The sequence below is a fragment of the Trichomycterus rosablanca genome, chromosome 20 (assembly GCF_030014385.1).
Source record: "Trichomycterus rosablanca isolate fTriRos1 chromosome 20, fTriRos1.hap1, whole genome shotgun sequence".
NCBI lineage: Eukaryota > Metazoa > Chordata > Actinopteri > Siluriformes > Trichomycteridae > Trichomycterus > Trichomycterus rosablanca.
Window position 1 is genome coordinate 14,079,639 of NC_086007.1, and position 17,953 is coordinate 14,097,591.

The window sequence follows — 17,953 nt, forward strand, 5'->3', positions numbered from 1 at the left end:
TTTACTCCTTTGTAGATCAAACATTGATACAATTTTGTTAGTCCATAATATTTATATTTGTTTGTTAAGATTGATGGAGAGAAAAACCCCATAAGGAACTTTTTGGATGACCCACGGCGCAGTGGGCCAATCCATGAGGCAGATCGCAAGGAGGGGAGTCGTAGACATGTACGCAACTGGGGTGGACTGGAATTTGATCATGTGAAGACTGGACCTGAGATGGAGAAAGAGTGGACGGTTAGGAATACATTACATTATTTAAACCTAGCGCACTCGATCTGCCTTGCTGCTTTTTACTGTTTACATTGTAGGACTTCATCAATGTGCACGGTTAGTTATGCAGTTAGCAAGGCTCAGATTTGCAGCAGCGCATTTGGGGGAGGTAGTGCAGCTCGTTCGTGTAATGCTAAGCACCAAAGTTGTGGTGTGATGAGGGTCAGTGATGGCTCACATGCTGTTGTAAAGAGTGATTGGCGGGTGAATACAGAATTATTCTCACACAGGCATTTAGATTAAAGTCTTTTCACTTAATGTTGTTTGACAACATACCTCCTTGGGAATTTAGGATACCTGATATCTCTGACATTGCAAATGGAAAGAAAAATAATACACACCCAAATGTATACGTCAACAAATTCTTAGAAAAATCAGAGAAAAATATCCACTATACTTATTCATTTATACTGATGGATCAAAAACCACAGAACAAGTGACAGCAGCAGTAACCACAAACCAATATTCAAGAACAGAAAAACTACCTCAACCAAGCTCCATATTTATTCACTGCAGAAGCCCACACCATAATAATGGCTTTAAAATTTGAGAGAGACCTGTGAGAGAAAAATAATAATATGTACTGACTCAAAATCGTGCATTAATGCAATCAAGTCATGCAAAACAGACCATCCAATTATCAAGAATGTAAAAAGATCTATCAATAGACTAACCCAGTATGAATTACAACATAAAACTCCGGGACACAGTGGAATAAGTGGAAATGAACAGGCGGATAAATTAGCCAGAAAGATGATAATGCAAAATACAACAAACACAAAAATCCCTGCAACAGATATCAAGCCATCAATAAATAAATACATCAAGGAAAAACGGCAAACTGAGTGGGACACACAGACAACAAACAAACTACATGAGATACATCCAAATATAAACAATAATCAAAGAACACATCAAGGAAGACGAGTAGATCAGGTTATATACATAAGATGCAGAATAGGTCATACAAAAATCACTCACCAATACTTAATAAAAGGAGACGATCCCCAAAAATGTGAAAGATGTCAAACACAACTTGCAATAAAACATATCTTAATTAAATGCCCCAAATACACCAGAGAGAGACAATAACTACACATACCTGGAACTGTTAAAGAAGCCCTAAACCAAGAAAACACAAGAAAAATCTTAAACTTCCTGGCAGTAACAAAAATGAAAACAAAAATATAAATGGAAAAAAAAGACTTAAACATAACACTGATCATGCCATAAATAACACAATCAAGTGTAGAAAGTGGCGTAAAAAATCAAATAAATAAAAAAATAAATAATATTGTTTGTGTCAGTGATTGGAGTTTAAAATCTTTCGAGTTTAGCACGTCCAATTTCATCCCATCTATCATCCTCTCATTAGTGCGGATTCCTGCTCCTGATTGGGGCTGACGAGGCCGTTCCACGCCTCCTCCGAAACGTGCACAGCCAATCGACCGTAGCGTGGCAGAGTACTGTGCACGGAGGATCACACACTCCGCCACACCCCCTTCCGTCTCCATACAGGCGCCACCAACCAGCCAGCAGAGGGCGCAACCGCCCCGTTCCTGAGAGAGCATCCCCTACGGTCTCAAGTCCCGCCCCCCCACCCGGACAACAGGCCAATCGTTGTCCATAGCCGCCCAGCCTCGACCGTAAAGGCAGAGCTGGATTCGAAACGACGCTCGTTCGAAATCCAGCCCTGGTTGCAGCGCGTGTCTTTTTACCGCTGCGCCACCTGAGCGGCCGAGTTTAACCTTTTTAAAACTGCTCTTAAATTGTAGGCTTAACTGCCATCCTTAATAGATTAATGTTGGCAGTTTACCTTTTCTGTGGTTGAGATAGTTGTTAGTAAGCTAAGTTGACACTAGTAAATAGTAAAAAGCACAAATATAAACTAATAGCCATCTGTAAATCATTGTTCTATCAGCAAATGGAATCATTTATAGTCTTTTGGTGTGATGTCAACTTTTTGCTGGTACAGTGTCTACCGCCCAACGTGATTTTAAGCTTATTTCTACTATCTGCTAAAGCCTTGCTATCTGCTATGACATTGCAATCAGGGTAACAAAGTAGGCTTTTCAGTTTGGTTGTATGTGGTTTATAAAGCACCAAAGTCCAATCTATTTCTATTTCCTCGGCAGCTCCCGTTAGGGGTCGCCGGTGGATCGTGATACGCATTATCGATTTGGCACAGTTTTTTACGCCGGATGTCCTTCCTGACACGACCCTCCCTATTTATCCGGGCTTGGGACCGGCACTACAATGCACTGGTTTGTGCATCCTAGCGGCTAGGTACCTATAGGACAATTCAGTCTGTCTTCAATTAGCCTGGCTGCATGTTTTTGGACTGTGGGAGGAAACCGGAGCTCCCGGAGGAAACCCACGCCGACACGGGGAGAGCATGCAAACTCCGCACAGAAAAGGACCCGGACCGCCCCACCTGGGGATCGAACCCAGGACCTTCTTGCTGTGAGGTGACAGTGCTACCCACTTACCCACTTTATTTTGTATAATTTGGGATTTTTCTCTGGATTTCGTTTTCCCCTTATCTCCATATGTAGTCATTTCCAATTTTCAACTGTGAATCCAATAATTGCCTTGATCTGATCAAGAGTACTGGAACACCACACCCTCCATACGGCCAATTTCCAACCTGCAGCTGCTTCTTATCACCTGCCAGTATTTATGCTCTATGTGACCCTGCACTCACGCAGGTGCCCTGACCAGTCCCGGAGATTGCATATCTCAGCGAGAATAGTCCCTGTCTGACCTTTCTTCTCTCAAACACGGCCTATTGCTTTTAAGTGGATATTTGGCCGGAACTAACCGGTTCAGACATTCATCAGAGGTGTGCTTACACAGTACAGCCCTGCACCAACAGAGTGCCCCTATTTGCTCATTTGAGATGCACTGTGTAGAGCACACCACAATGGTTAAAGTCACTGTTGGACCCTTGAGCAAGGTCCTTAACCCCCAATGGCTTGGACAATACTGTAATACTCTCACATTACTGTAAGTTGCTTTGGATAAAAGCGTCTGCTTAATGCCAAAAATGTCAATGTGGTCAATTCTATAAATCTTTTCCCCCTTCTTTTGGTTTTCTCTTACCTGCCCTCTGCCTTACTTTATCTTTTGTTTATAGAATCGCAGGCCTGGGGGCAAAGGCTCAGTAGATATGACTCTGTCCATGACTGGCCGAGAGAGGGCTGAGTACCTCCGCTGGAAAAGAGAGAGAGAGCAGATAGATGAGGAGAGACTGGCTAGACATCGCAATGCTACTGGCCAATGGAGACGAGAGTGGGATGCCCAAAAAACAGAAAAAATGTAAGTTCACAAGGTTAGGCTTCTCTAATTCAGAGTTAGTAAATGATCATAATTATTGGGCTATTTTTTATCTTTTAGTATTTGAGTGTGTGCATAGTACATGTTTATATCAGCAAGTGAGAAAATGGAAAACTAAGTGACCCTGTTGTGCCCTGACAGGTTCACTGAGAACACAGCTGTGACTGGAGATGGCACGCCAGAAGCAAGCAGCAAGAGAGGCAAGTCTCACCTACACACACTTCTACTGCTGCCATGAAAGTGAAAGTTAAAAGCAGTAATCCGTTTAAACATTGATGTATTATGATGTGTTTTTTTTTTAGCAGATAGGGGGCGTAATGCCCATGTACAGCAACGCAGTGGGGCTTCAGGTCAGCCTGTGGCATTAGACTCTGTGTGTTGTGTGTGCTTGTTTTCTCACTCCACACTGACCACGCATAATATCTGTCTTACTGACACTATTCCTACCCAAACTGTGCATTTGCATGAACTTCATCAATGATTTTGACTGTTGTTCTTGTTAGTCCTTTAGTCTGATTTGTTTTCTTATGGGTCTGTGATTTTTTTTATATATTACATATACACCAATCAGCCATAACATTAAAACCACCTCCTTGTTTCTACACTCACTGTCCATTTTATCAGCTCCACTTACCATATAGAAGCACTTTGTAGTTCTACAATTACTGACTGTAGTCCATCTGATTCTCTGTATGCTTTGTTAGCCCCCTTTCATGCTGTTCTTCAATGGTCAGGACTCTCCCAGGACCTCTACAGAGTAGGAATTATTGGGATCATTCTCAGCACTGCAGTGACACTAACATGGTGGTGGTGTGTTAGTGTGTGTTGTGCTGGTATGAGTGGATAAGACACAGCAGCGCTGATGGAGTTTTTAAACACCTCACCGTCACTGCTGAACCCGAAAACATCCAGCCAACAGCGCACCGTGGGCAGCGTCCTGTGACCACTGATGAAGGTCTAGAAGATGACCAACTCAAACAGCAGCAATAGATGAGCGATCATCTCTGACTTTATATCTACAAGGCTGACCAACTAGGTAGGAGTGTCTAATAGAGTGGACAGTGAGTGGACACGGTATTTAAAATCCACTCATACCAGCACAACACACACTAACACACCACCACCATGTCATTGTCACTGCAGTGCTGAGAATGATCCACCACCCAAATAATACCTGCTCTGTGGTGGTCCTGGGAGAGTCCTGACTATTGAAGAACAGCATGAAAGGGGGTTAACAAAGTATACAGAGAAACAGATGGACTACAGGCAGTGATTGTAGAACTACAAAGTGCTCTTATGGTAAGTGGAGCTGATAAAATGGACAGTAAGTGTAGAAACAATGAGGTGGTTTTAATGTTATGGCTGATTGGTGTATACATATATTTACATTTTTTGAACTATATGTATGCTACTATTACATTTTCCCCTTAAAAAGTAGTCGAAAGGTTTTTGTATTATAAGTAAGATGCAAAGAAATATGTATGGAAGTCATAGCTTGGCTTGTTCTGCACAAAAAGAGATTTTAAATCAATGTAGACAGTTCAGTTAAATATATTATAGTGAAGTTTGGATGCCCAGCCAGGTTTTTGGCTCTGCTGAGAAACAGATAGACACAGCTGGCCATGTTTTAGGGAGGGAAGGTTGGACAGTGTCCCTTTTTGCTGCCTCTGTAACATGCAATCTATGCGACTGGTCTGGGCACCTCTGTGGGGGGTCCATGTGGAGCTTAGCATTGCTCTGCATATGTGATACTGCTTCGCCGGCAGGTGACAAGAAGCAGCTGTAGATTTAACACGTGTCGTGTGGTGATCCGGCTCTCCTTCATTAGACCAGGGGTTGTGCAAATATTTTCATTATTGGTAAACAACCTTTAATAAAATGTATTTTGTACTGGTGCAAAGCTATTAAACTATTTAAAGCATTTAAACACTGATTGTGTCTTTTTAAATATTAAAAAGATCATTAGAATTAATTGATAGAATATTCAAAAAAAATTTAAATTCAGTGTTTAAATACATTTTTGTTTGATCCGTATAACAGTGCCTAGGGTCATTTTAAAGTAGGAAGGCTTGCATCTTTTGGCAAATGCACTGGTTTGCTAATCACTTCGCTTTGCTTTGTCTCTCATCACCAAGTCAAGACCACATTAGCATGGTTTCCTCATCTGTTTTCTTTCGCAGTGCAGATTGATAAATGTGGATATCAATTGATCATTATGACTGGAAGGCCATCTGTTACTGCTGTTAGTCTGTTGTATAATTGCTTTAGATGATTTTGTACTGCCTTGTCTCCTCTTTGTAATATGCATCATCATCATTTAACTTGTCTCTCCTGCAGAGGAGAACAGAAAGCCTCCGAAGGCAACTACATTTGGGGATTTCCTGGGACAAAGCACTCCTCGAGAGGGTGGCCATGGAGGCCGTGGAAGAGGAAAAGGCCGAGGTCAAGGCAAGAGCTACAGGTAGTAGCATTGTTGTGTTCACTGATGAGAAGAATCATAGTCTTGTATATTGAGCAGCTGCGCTATTGTATATGTTTCCTATTAGCAGACTTCTGAAAGGGCTGAGTTATATGTTGGCATTTTAATATCCTAGTAGGTGGAAGTACAACAGAGTTTTATAGTAGATTGCACAATATAGCTGGGTATCAGTACATGTGTAACACTAAACAGCTCCCATGTTATTCAGGTGTTATTTAGGAATGATGCTAATGCTTTTTTCCTTTATGAAGGTACTGTTAGCAAAAACCAGTCACATAAAAAAACAAAAACATTTATGGCCGCTCAGGTGGCACAGCAGTAAAATGCGCTAGCGCACCAGAGCTGGGATCTCGAATACATCGTATCGAATCTCAGCTCTGCCATCCGGCTGGGCTGCGCAGCCACATGAACAACGATCGGCTGTTGTTCAGCATGGGAAAGCCGGACCAGGGTTCCTCATAACTGGTGCAGTTACGCCCTCTGCTGGCTGATTGATGCTGCCTGCGCAGAGTTGGGGAATAATGCTGATCAGGGTGTGGTCTGCATATGAAAAGATGCAGTCGGTACTGCACACGTGTCGGAGGGGGCGTGTGTCAGTTGCGAAGCTCCTCAGTCAGCAGTTGAGGGTTGTATCGGTAGAGGTGAAGCGTAACGCAACCAGGGTAATCGGATACGACTAGATTAGGGGAGAAAATTGGGGGCAAAAATTGGAGAAAAAGAGAAAAAAAAACCTTGATTATAGCAGTGTGATTCCATATGCCATGTATGTTTGTTTTAAAGTTATGTACTATATCTTGACACATTGTAAAAACACCATAAAGCCATGCATAAGCATATTATCACGTCACATAAATACTCTAGCTGCATATAAAAATACACAGACGTTTGTGCACAAGCTCATCTCATGTGAACCAAACGACAATGGAAATGTGTGCTATTGTCAGATGAGTCCACATTTCTGCTTGTTTAAGGGGAAAAATGGATTGTGGGTCTTCAGTGCTGAAGACAAAAGGGTCCATCTAGACAAAGTGGCAAATCAGATGTCCACCAGTAAAAAGTGCAAATGTCAACATCTGTCATGGTATGGGTGCATCAGTGCCCATGTCATGTGTGACTACATATGTGAGAAGGTACCATTGACGCAGGGGTGTATATTGGGATTTAAGAGACATACACCGACTAGGCATAACATTATGACCACTGATAGGTGAAGTGAATAACACTGATTATCTCTTCATCACGGCACCTGTTAGTGGGTGAGATATATTAGACAGCAGGTGAACATTTTATCCTCAAAGTTGATGTGTTAGAAGCAGGAAAAATGGGCAAGCTTAAAGATTTGAGCGAGTTTGACAAGGGCCAAATTGTGATGGCTAGTCGACTGGGTCAGAGCATCTCCAAAACTGCAGCTCTTGTGGGGTGTTCCCGGTAGGGCTGTCGCGCTAACCGCAATTTTGAAATATCGCGGTATAGACCAGCCAACCGCAGGGCATGCCAAGCAACCGCAACACCACGGTGTTCACGTTTTTTCTTTCTTTCTTCTCTTTTTTTTTTTTTGTTGCAGGGTCCATCTTGTTTTATACGCTTACATTCGGGCGTAATAAATGTTAAATAAATTCATAATGAAAATGAGCTAAGAGCGACATTTTCCTGCCAACTGTTCGCATGCGTTGCTGCTGAGTGTCAGAGTTTGTGTTTTAAAATGTAAACAATCGCAACAGGAATTATAGGCAAGTTTATTAATGATTAAATTAAGTTCACACTCAATAAATACTTGTAATTTAGACTATATTCAAACAGCCTTGGCGTACTAAAACACTTAATGACGGTTAATATGGCATTGCAGCCTGCAAATTTTCTCTTGCTGGCTTGCTGGAATTATTTAAATGTATTTTTTCGTTGAATAAAAATGTATTGAAACGAATAATAACTTGAAATGTACTATATATTGTTATGTTAATTATACCTACTTTGTCGCATTGTAAAGTCGCATTCAGGTACAGTACACGTGTATTAGTGTAACGAGCCCCATCAGAGAGAGTTTTAGTACCAAGGGGAACATCGCTACCCCACTCAGATCCTCTCTAAACCACATCAGGTGAACATGTTGGTTCTTCTAGCGCGCATGATAACGCAGGTTTAAACTCTTACAGACTTTATTCTTTATTCTATTTTTTTTTACCATATTTTGATTAGATGTGCATTTAAAATATTTAGCCTAAACACTTTTTTTTCGTTTCACAGTGTATATCTAGCCTAGGCTAGAAGCTTAATTTAAACCTTTTTTTAATAGAGAAAAGACGCGCGTCCCTGCTCTGTTCTGTATTTAACAATAAACACGCATTTCATTGGTTTTAAAGCTGCCTCATCTTTGTCATTATAAAGCAATAATATACCGAATCATAGCCTAACAATCAAGCTTGTTTATATAGCTCTAAAATCCAGATAAATTAAGTAATTTTCAAAAACAAAAAAAATGGCGATATCACCGCATACCGCGATAATGAGACGGGCTGAATATCGCAAGGGGAAATTCTTTCACCGCGACAGCCCTAGTTCCCGGTCTGCAGTGGTCAGTATCTATCAAAAGTGGTCCGAGAAAGGACCCGTGTGGTCCGATCCAACAGACGAGCTACTGTAGCTCAAATCGCTGAAGAAGTTAATGCTGGTTCTGTTAGAAAGGTGTCAATACACAGTGCATCACAGTTGCATGGCTGTTAGGAAGGTGGTCACACCTGATCGGTGTATGCTGCCATCAAGGTCATGTCTTTTCTCGGCTTAATCAGTGTGACTTTAAAAACAGAGAGCATATGATTGACTGTCCTGCCTGCAGTCCAGATCTTTCCTCTGTTAAAAACGTATGGTGCATCATGAAGAGGAGAATTACACAATGGTGACCATGAACTGTTGAGTACCTAAATGTTTATGTCAAGCATGAATGGGCAAACATTCTACATGCAAAACTGGAACAATTAGTGTTTACAGTTCTCAGAAGCAGCACAGTGGTAAACATTTCTGTCCTGTTTTAGGGGTCAGATTCTAAATTTGTTTACATTTGCAAAATACAATGAAGTTGGAAAAATATTGGCAATCTTTGGACTTTTGACGATTAAACAGCGGTTCCAGATAATTATTAAATAATATTCTTGTTTTTAATGCATTTTTTAGAATGTCCCAACTTTTCTTGAAATGGGGTTTGTATAGAAGATGCTGTAAATTAAAGGGGGTGGGATCTTTCTTTTTTAAGCTGTTTACAATTGACTTTATTTTCAGTCAGTTTGCAAACTGGCCCGCATGATATACGGCTTCCCGGCCATGTATTGTGATATCTAGCACATTTTACTACACCTTGATGCTGGTTCTATCCCTCTTTTTGTCAGTATTTGCTTTGTGATTCTTGCTATTGTTTTGATGTCAGTATAATTTTGCTGCTGGAAAGTTGAATTAGGGATTTTTCATAAACTGGCAAACTCTTATCTCATTTCTTTAGCATGCATGATAACCGATGGGAATCTGAAAAAGAGGAAGAAAAGGTCAAAGAAGAAGAAAAGGGCAAAGAGGAGGAAAAGGGCAAAAAGGAAGAACAGGAAAAGGAGAAGATGGAGAAAGAGAAGACCAAGATAAAGGACACCCCCAAAGCTCAACCAGTAAAGGTTTGGTTTTACTGTTTGAAATTCTGCATTGTCCTGATCCATTTCTGTAAGATGCCCACTTGGTAATAGGTGTATTAATAAGGTTGTGTCTTATTCCTGGCATGTACCCGGCGTAGAAGCGAAACGTAAAGGTTGCAGAAAAATCCGGCGGTGCTGAAGTGGACGATGACGACGAATGGGAGGATGCCAGCGAAGGGGATGAAGAGGAGGAGGTTGAAGAGTGTGAGGGAGATCAAGAAAGTTCAAAGTCTAAAGCCACAAAGAAAAGCCATAGCCCACCTGCTCCTTCCACTCCCAGTCCAAAAGAACAAAGAACTCCCAGGCCCAAAGTGCACATCCCATCTTCCCCACAGGATTCTCTCACTACCCCAGAAAGCACAAAGCCCCTCAGCCCCTTCTCTCTTCTGGAGAGCCATCAGCCTGTCTCAGACTGGGGAGAAGAGATGGAGATGCTCTCCCCTAAAAGCAGCTTGGGTGAGAGCCCCCTGAAGCCCAGTAGTAATGAGAGCAGTCCAGCTCAGATCAGGGATAGAGAAGAGGAGCACACTAGGGATGCCACAAAACCCCCTGAGCAGTCAGACGAACAGCATGACACAAAGCCTGGTAAGTACACACTGCTGTTATGTGAGAACATAGCAGGTTGAGAACATTTTAATATGCTCAACATATAGCGTACCATGGTCCTGTTAGAATGCAATAATCGGTGTATACATTCTATAATCAATTTTTTTTTGTATTAGCACAATAGAACCTAGACACTGGCAGAATTCAGTGTCAATTTCAGCATGAAGAGCTTGGGCTTTGTTTTAATGTTCATTGCAAGTCATGTCCTCTCATTTAACCTCATCCCAAATGTGTTTATTTGGGTTGAGGTCAGAGCTCTGTGTAAGCCACTGGACTTTGATTTAATTCAATTTGCATCAACCGCTTTAACCTGGACAGGGTTCTGATGGGTCAAGTTCCACCGGAAAACTGCACAAAGCAGGATTCGCCTGTTCAGGGTGGCAGCCCATGTCAGGGCTTTAGCTTTCCAGGCATAGCCAACCATGAGTAGACGCTTAGCTGAGATTCAAATGGCAGTTTGACTAAACTGGTACTAAAATAATCAACCATGTGTTTATAAATCTCCATTTGTGCACATGGGCACCGTCATATTCATATGAACATAATTAAAAAAATGTATATTTTATACACCTGCTAACAGTGAGTGGGACTGAAATGACCTCAATAATTGAATAGGGTGTACACATACTTTTGGCCCAACAGGTTAGTATTTAGTGGAGTTTAGTGTGTTAAAGCCTTTCGTATGAATTTGGATTAGATTGTACCAATTTTAGAATGTAAGGGGCTCTGGGTAGAATTTGGGCCCTAGTGGTTACAAGATGAAGTACAGCACCAAACTGTTTCCCCCCATCTGTTGTATATTTGTGATGTGAATAACAATACAAAAGCTAACAAGCCAGCTCAGCTGTGTTTCAAAGATGTTGCTTTTTTTTTTTTGTTCATGCATCCCGACTTTTAGCGCATCCAATTAGTCGATTGCGTCCTGCTGATTGAGGAGAACAAAGCTAACCCACACCCCTTCCATCACGTAGGCAGCAGCCGTATGCATTTTGTCACCTGCACTTCGACGAGTGCAATGCGGATCAGCACTGTGTACGGAGAGACACACCCTGATCAACGCACACTTTCCCCGTCTCTGTGCAGGCGCCATCAATCAGCCAGCAGAGGTCGAAGATGCATTAGTTATGAGAGAGTCCGTATCCGGCTGTAATATCCCACCCCTATTTGAACAACAGGCCAATCGTTGTTCATGTGGCCGCTCAGCCCAGACGGCGGGCAGAGCTGAGACTCGATACGATGTATTCGAGATTCCAGCTCTGGTGTTCTAGTGTGTGTTTTACCGCTAACAGGGCTCTAGACTAACTTTTTGCACGGGTTGCACTGGTGCGCCTAACTTTTTTTTTCTTAGGTACACCAGCACAAAAGTTAGGTGCACCCAAATTTTCGACCGCATGGCATTCAACACCTCAGTTTTACAGGTTCACTTTTTTTTTTAATCGCTGTCCTTATAGGCAATATTGACTTGTAAATGATTAACTAACAATCTGGTCAACATAAAGTTCTTTATTTGAAGCACAATTCTACAAGAAAGGTAACTTGCTGAAAAAGTGTTGTTGCTTAAAGTGCTTCACTGAGCTGAAATTTAAGATAAATGAAATAAAAAGAAAATCTAAATTAAAAGTGCAAGTATTTTGAGGGCTTCAAACTGCACATTTCATTTAATGATAAGAATATTACATATGGTTAATGCAGTAACGAGAAGCATACTATTGACATAGGCTACATGACATTATTACATTTTGAGTCAGTTTGCTGCTGATATTTTTAAAGTGCCTTAAAAAAAAGATGAACTGTGATATGACGTGGTAAAAGTGAGCCGGACAGAACGAACAACGCTTAACGTGAAGTAAATCCAGCTAAACACAGATACATGTGGAGCTGTTAGACTGGGTTTGATGGTTATTTCACACAGATGTTTGTTTGTATCATGGAACTAATGATGTTTTATCTATCGAGTCGAGTGCTGATCAAATCGGTTATTTACGCCGAGAGACGCGGTGACAGCGAAGCGCAAAACTTTTCTCACGTCAATGAACTAAAGAAAACAACAACTGAGACAAACACGTCACGTCTTCTAATCACCGATATTTGATTGATGTTTTTACATAAAAACCAACATCTGTAACAGCAGCACAAATGCTCACACATATTTTACACGCTCCGCCATGATATTACTTCTCTTAACTGTGTATTGCCCACCGTTGATGATGCAGGTCCCGCCCTTCGTTATCTCTGATTGGTTTAGACATATACAGTGTATCACAAAAGTGAGTACACCCCTCACATTTCTGCAGATATTTAAGTATATCTTTTCATGGGACAACACTGACAAAATGACACTTTGACACAATGAAAAGTAGTCTGTGTGCAGCTTATATAACAGTGTAAATTTATTCTTCCCTCAAAATAACTCAATATACAGCCATTAATGTCTAAACCACTGGCAACAAAAGTGAGTACACCCCTTAGTGAAAGTTCCTGAAGTGTCAATATTTTGTGTGGCCACCATTATTTCCCAGAACTGCCTTAACTCTCCTGGGCATGGAGTTTACCAGAGCTTCACAGGTTGCCACTGGAATGCTTTTCCACTCCTCCATGACGACATCACGGAGCTGGCGGATATTCGAGACTTTGCGCTTTTCCACCTTCCGCTTGAGGATGCCCCAAAGATGTTCTATTGGGTTTAGGTCTGGAGACATGCTTGGCCAGTCCATCACCTTTACCCTCAGCCTCTTCAATGAAGCAGTGGTCGTCTTAGAGGTGTGTTTGGGGTCATTATCATGCTGGAACACTGCCCTGCGACCCAGTTTCTGGAGGGAGGGGATCATGCTCTGCTTCTGTATTTCACAGTACATATTGGAGTTCATGTGTCCCTCAATGAAATGTAACTCCCCAACACCTGCTGCACTCATGCAGCCCCAGACCATGGCATTCCCACCACCATGCTTGACTGTAGGCATGACACACTTATCTTTGTACTCCTCACCTGATTGCCGCCACACATGCTTGAGACCATCTGAACCAAACAAATTAATCTTGGTCTCATCAGACCATAGGACATGGTTCCAGTAATCCATGTCCTTTGTTGACATGTCTTCAGCAAACTGTTTGCGGGCTTTCTTGTGTAGAGACTTCAGAAGAGGCTTCCTTCTGGGGTGACAGCCATGCAGACCAATTTGATGTAGTGTGCGGCGTATGGTCTGAGCACTGACAGGCTGACCCCCCACCTTTTCAATCTCTGCAGCAATGCTGACAGCACTCCTGCGCCTATCTTTCAAAGACAGCAGTTGGATGTGACGCTGAGCACGTGCACTCAGCTTCTTTGGACGACCAACGCGAGGTCTGTTCTGAGTGGACCCTGCTCTTTTAAAACGCTGGATGATCTTGGCCACTGTTCTGCAGCTCAGTTTCAGGGTGTTGGCAATCTTCTTGTAGCCTTGGCCATCTTCATGTAGCGCAACAATTCGTCTTTTAAGATCCTCAGAGAGTTCTTTGCCATGAGGTGCCATGTTGGAACTTTCAGTGGCCAGTATGAGAGAGTGTGAGAGCTGTACTACTAAATTGAACACACCTGCTCCCTATGCACACCTGAGACCTAGTAACACTAACAAATCACATGACATTTTGGAGGGAAAATGACAAGCAGTGCTCAATTTGGACATTTAGGGGTGTAGTCTCTTAGGGGTGTAATCACTTTTGTTGCCGGTGGTTTAGACATTAATGGCTGTATATTGAGTTATTTTGAGGGAAGAATAAATTTACACTGTTATATAAGCTGCACACAGACTACTTTTCATTGTGTCAAAGTGTCATTTTGTCAGTGTTGTCCCATGAAAAGATATACTTAAATATCTGCAGAAATGTGAGGGGTGTACTCACTTTTGTGATACACTGTAGATATGACTAGATATGGGCCTAATGTGTGTCTGTTTTTGCACCGGAGACTTTCAGTGTCACAGAGACTTTTTTTTTCCCCCTCGAACGGCTGGTCGCACCTGTGCGACCTCAGATTTTATTCAGTCGCACCATTGAGAAATTAGGTCGCATGTGCGACCAAATTGGTCGCACTCTAGAGCCCTGGCTAAAGATGTTGTTTTTTACTGGCTTAGAATAAACTTGCTCTAATCAGATAAATGACCAATTCAGTTTCATTGTGTTTTATGAAATATCCCAATCTCTATTTAAAATATTGAACATTGACATATTGAGCAGGGCAAATTCTTAAAAGCTTTGTCCCATTCTGCAGCTCTTTGCCTAGAATAAACCATTTGTCCAGTTATGTGAAAGGGTGCGTTTGCTTTGTTTTTATTACCAGAGTCGGCAGCTCCTGTAGTCAAGGAGGAATCTGCAACACCTCAGCCTGCAGGTTCTAACTCGAGCAACAATGAACCTGAAGAGGAACACCATGCAGTTCCTGCTCAAACGTCAATCACACACCCAGGTAAATCCAGTTCATTAAAAACAGTATGACACGGTAGTGCTACACAATATTTTATTTCGTTGCATCATCCTGGTCAGGATTACGGTGGTTCTGGTTTTTTCTAAATCACTGGGCGCAATGCTGTAACACACCCTGAACTGGACACTAATTTATCTCGGGGACTCTGCCACCCCTACATAGTCAATAATGTCTGAACGCAGATGCCTGAATCTTGGATCCCAACGTTAGTGGGCCACCGTCATTTACTGCTGTGCCACCCAAGCACCTTGCTGCTCAATATGTTGTTTGTTAAATTTGGAATTCATTCATTTATTCATTCATTTATTTTCATATTTTGTTTTACAATGGCTTTATACTGGTCAGGATTATGGTGGGTCTGGTTTTCCTAGAATCACTGGGCCAATCCATCATGGTCTCTGTTTGCATACGTGGAAAACTGTTTTCTGCTAGATGCCGTTAGTGTAAATATTTTGTGTTTTTCTTCATTCAGAGGAGAGTGTGGCCCCTGCTGTAGAGCTGGAACAGAAGCCATGTGAAAGCGAACCTGCTGCAGAAGCTTTAGGAGAGTCCAAGGAACAGCCATCCTCAGGTACCCTTTTATTACTTACTTAGGAACCGGCCCGTTCCAACTTTTCTTTTTATTGTGACCGACGTTTGAGCCCTAGCCAGCACCCTGCACAGTTTTTTTCTTTCTTTCTCCCTTACCCGATCTGTCACAACAACTTCTGTGACCTGGCCTTATTACTTATACTTTGTGTTCTCTGTTCATTTTGGCTATTCAAAGAGGTTCCAGGTTAAGGATATGTCAACCCCCAAACAACCTGGTGCATTTTTTGTAGGCAGCACACCACTATCAAATAACTCTCAAATGTTATTACACATTATTTATTAATAAAACATAATAAAATAAACAATTTATTACCCCACAGTTAACTTTTGGCTAGAAAAAAAGAATAATGAATAGATGTACAGTAATTCTGGCATCATAACAGCCGATTATTTTAGGCTTCATTAAGTTAGTACCATGTGGGGTGGCACGGTGGCTTAGTGGATAGGTAGCACTGTCACCTCACAGCAAGAAGGTCCAGGGTTTAGTTCCCAGATGGAGAGGTCTAGGTCCTTTCTGTGTGGACTTTGCATGTTCTCCCTGTGTCTGAGTGGGTCTCATCAAAGAGCTTTGTTTTTTTCAAGGTGATGTGGTGATACAAAATTGCCCATGACTGTGTTCAGTGTTGACCATATACACCGATCAGCCATAAGATTAAAACCATCTCCCGGTTTCTACACACACTGTCCATTTTATCAGCTCCACTTACCATATAGAAGCACTTTGTAGTTCTACAATTACTGACTGTAGTCCATCTGTTTCTCTGCATGCTTTGTTAACCCTCTTTCATGCTGTTCTTCAATGGTCAGGACTCTCACAGAACCACTACAGAGCAGATATTATTTGGGTGGTGGATCATTCTCAGCACTTTAGTGACACTGACATGGTGGTGGTGTGTTAGTGTGTGTTGTGCTGGTATGAGTGGATCAAACACAGCAGCGCTTCTGGAGCTTTCAAACACCTCACTGTCCCTGCTGGACTGCGAATAGTCCACCAACCAAAAATATCCAGCCAACAGCACCCCGTGGGCAGCGTCCTGTGACCACTGATGAAGGTCTAGAAGATGACCAACTCAAACAGCAGCAATAGATGAGCGATCGTCTCTGACTTTACATCTACAAGGTGGACCAACTAGGTAGGAGTGTCTAATAGAGTGGACAGTGAGTGGACACGGTATTTAAAAACTCCAGCAGCGCTGCTGTGTCTGATCCACTCATACTGCAGTGCTGAGAATGACCCACCACCCAAATAATACCTACTCTGTAGTGGTCCTGGGAGAGTCCTGACCATTGAAGAACAGCATGAAATGGGGCTAACAAAGCATGCAGAGAAACAGATGGACTTACAGTCAGTAATTGTAGAACTACAAAGTGCTTCTATATGGTAAGTGGAGCTGATAAAATGGACAGTGAGTGTAGAAACAAGGAGGTGGTTTAATGTCATGACTGATTAGTGTATATATGTGTGTTAGTCATAGATCAGTGCACAAACTAAAATGTTTCAAAATACCTCGATTCTTGGTAACTAATGATATATTTATGATAGATCTGTAATTTCTGCTTATGTTTTCTGATAAATTATGCAAGTATAAATAATTTATATCTTAAATATAGAGGACATTGCAGCCCCTGCTGTAGAGCTGGATCAGGAGCAGTGTAAAAGTGAACCTGCAGCAGATGCTTCAGCAGAGACCAAGGACCAGTCGTCCTCAGGTGCCGTTTTATTACAGTCTTTGTCTTTACAACAGCTCTGAACATTATTTGGCACTGTCTCTTTCTTCACTCTTTTTCTCACCCTGTCTGTCACAGCTACTTTTGTGAACTGTCCTCTTTACTCACCCCTCTGTCCTTCCATGTGTTCATCTGCCTTATTCTGAGACGGCATCTGCTGCTAGGCTCGTCTCAGTCATGACAAATGTGAATGTCCTCCTTCTGCTCCTCTGGCTATTGGCTCTGACACTCCTTCTTACCCCTGGGACTTGATGTTCTAGTCTACGGCTTCATGCTGACTCTTGGTCTTCTGGAGAGCACTAATATTAAGCACAATTTGTCCAGTTCTTCTTTGGTTTTGCATGTGACTTACTGCGTGAGCAAACCTGTTTGGCCTTTCATTTGTTCATCTGCTTAAATTTGAGTGATATGTGCTGTCCAATTGAGGAGGATCTGCTCTTCCTATCCTGTGCAGCTCATTCAATTTCTGCATGGTGTCATTAACGTGGGATGGGATAAATAATGCCTAAATTGCTTGTTATGCCAGAGCTGCTCGGTTGTTAGGCAGAATGTACTTTGGAAAATTGAATTTTGCTGCAGGCAAACAACAGAGGTGAATCTTGTTTTCTGTTGTTACCTCCTTATGTATAGCTGTGAATTAACGTCCAGACATTTCCTAAGCAAACGAATAGAACAAAACGTTGTTTACCAACAAATGCAGTCTTTTCTTCTTTTTTTTTTTTTGTATTTTCCCCTTTTTTCTCCCACTTTAGCGCATCCAATTTCTGCCCGTCAATCATCCTCTCACTGATGTTGGTCCCGGGGAGGACG

At 42.0% G+C, this 17,953-nt stretch overlaps 1 protein-coding gene across 5 annotated transcripts in view; it reads left to right on the forward strand.

Moving 5' to 3' along the window:
* Nucleotides 1–17,953, forward strand: part of ccdc9 (coiled-coil domain containing 9) — a 46,281-nt gene that overhangs the window by 13,789 nt on the left and 14,539 nt on the right. For 3 of the 5 annotated variants that reach the window (XM_063016828.1, XM_063016829.1, XM_063016832.1), the window contains 10 exons: nt 70–237; nt 3,410–3,591; nt 3,751–3,809; nt 3,912–3,959; nt 5,947–6,070; nt 9,579–9,741; nt 9,858–10,344; nt 14,681–14,806; nt 15,297–15,395; nt 17,027–17,125. In XM_063016828.1, the coding sequence (XP_062872898.1) occupies nt 70–237; nt 3,410–3,591; nt 3,751–3,809; nt 3,912–3,959; nt 5,947–6,070; nt 9,579–9,741; nt 9,858–10,344; nt 14,681–14,806; nt 15,297–15,395; nt 17,027–17,125 (1,555 nt within the window). The remainder of the gene's footprint in view (nt 1–69; nt 238–3,409; nt 3,592–3,750; nt 3,810–3,911; nt 3,960–5,946; nt 6,071–9,578; nt 9,742–9,857; nt 10,345–14,680; nt 14,807–15,296; nt 15,396–17,026; nt 17,126–17,953) is intronic. The other 2 variants (XM_063016830.1, XM_063016831.1) reach the window with 2 other exon arrangements.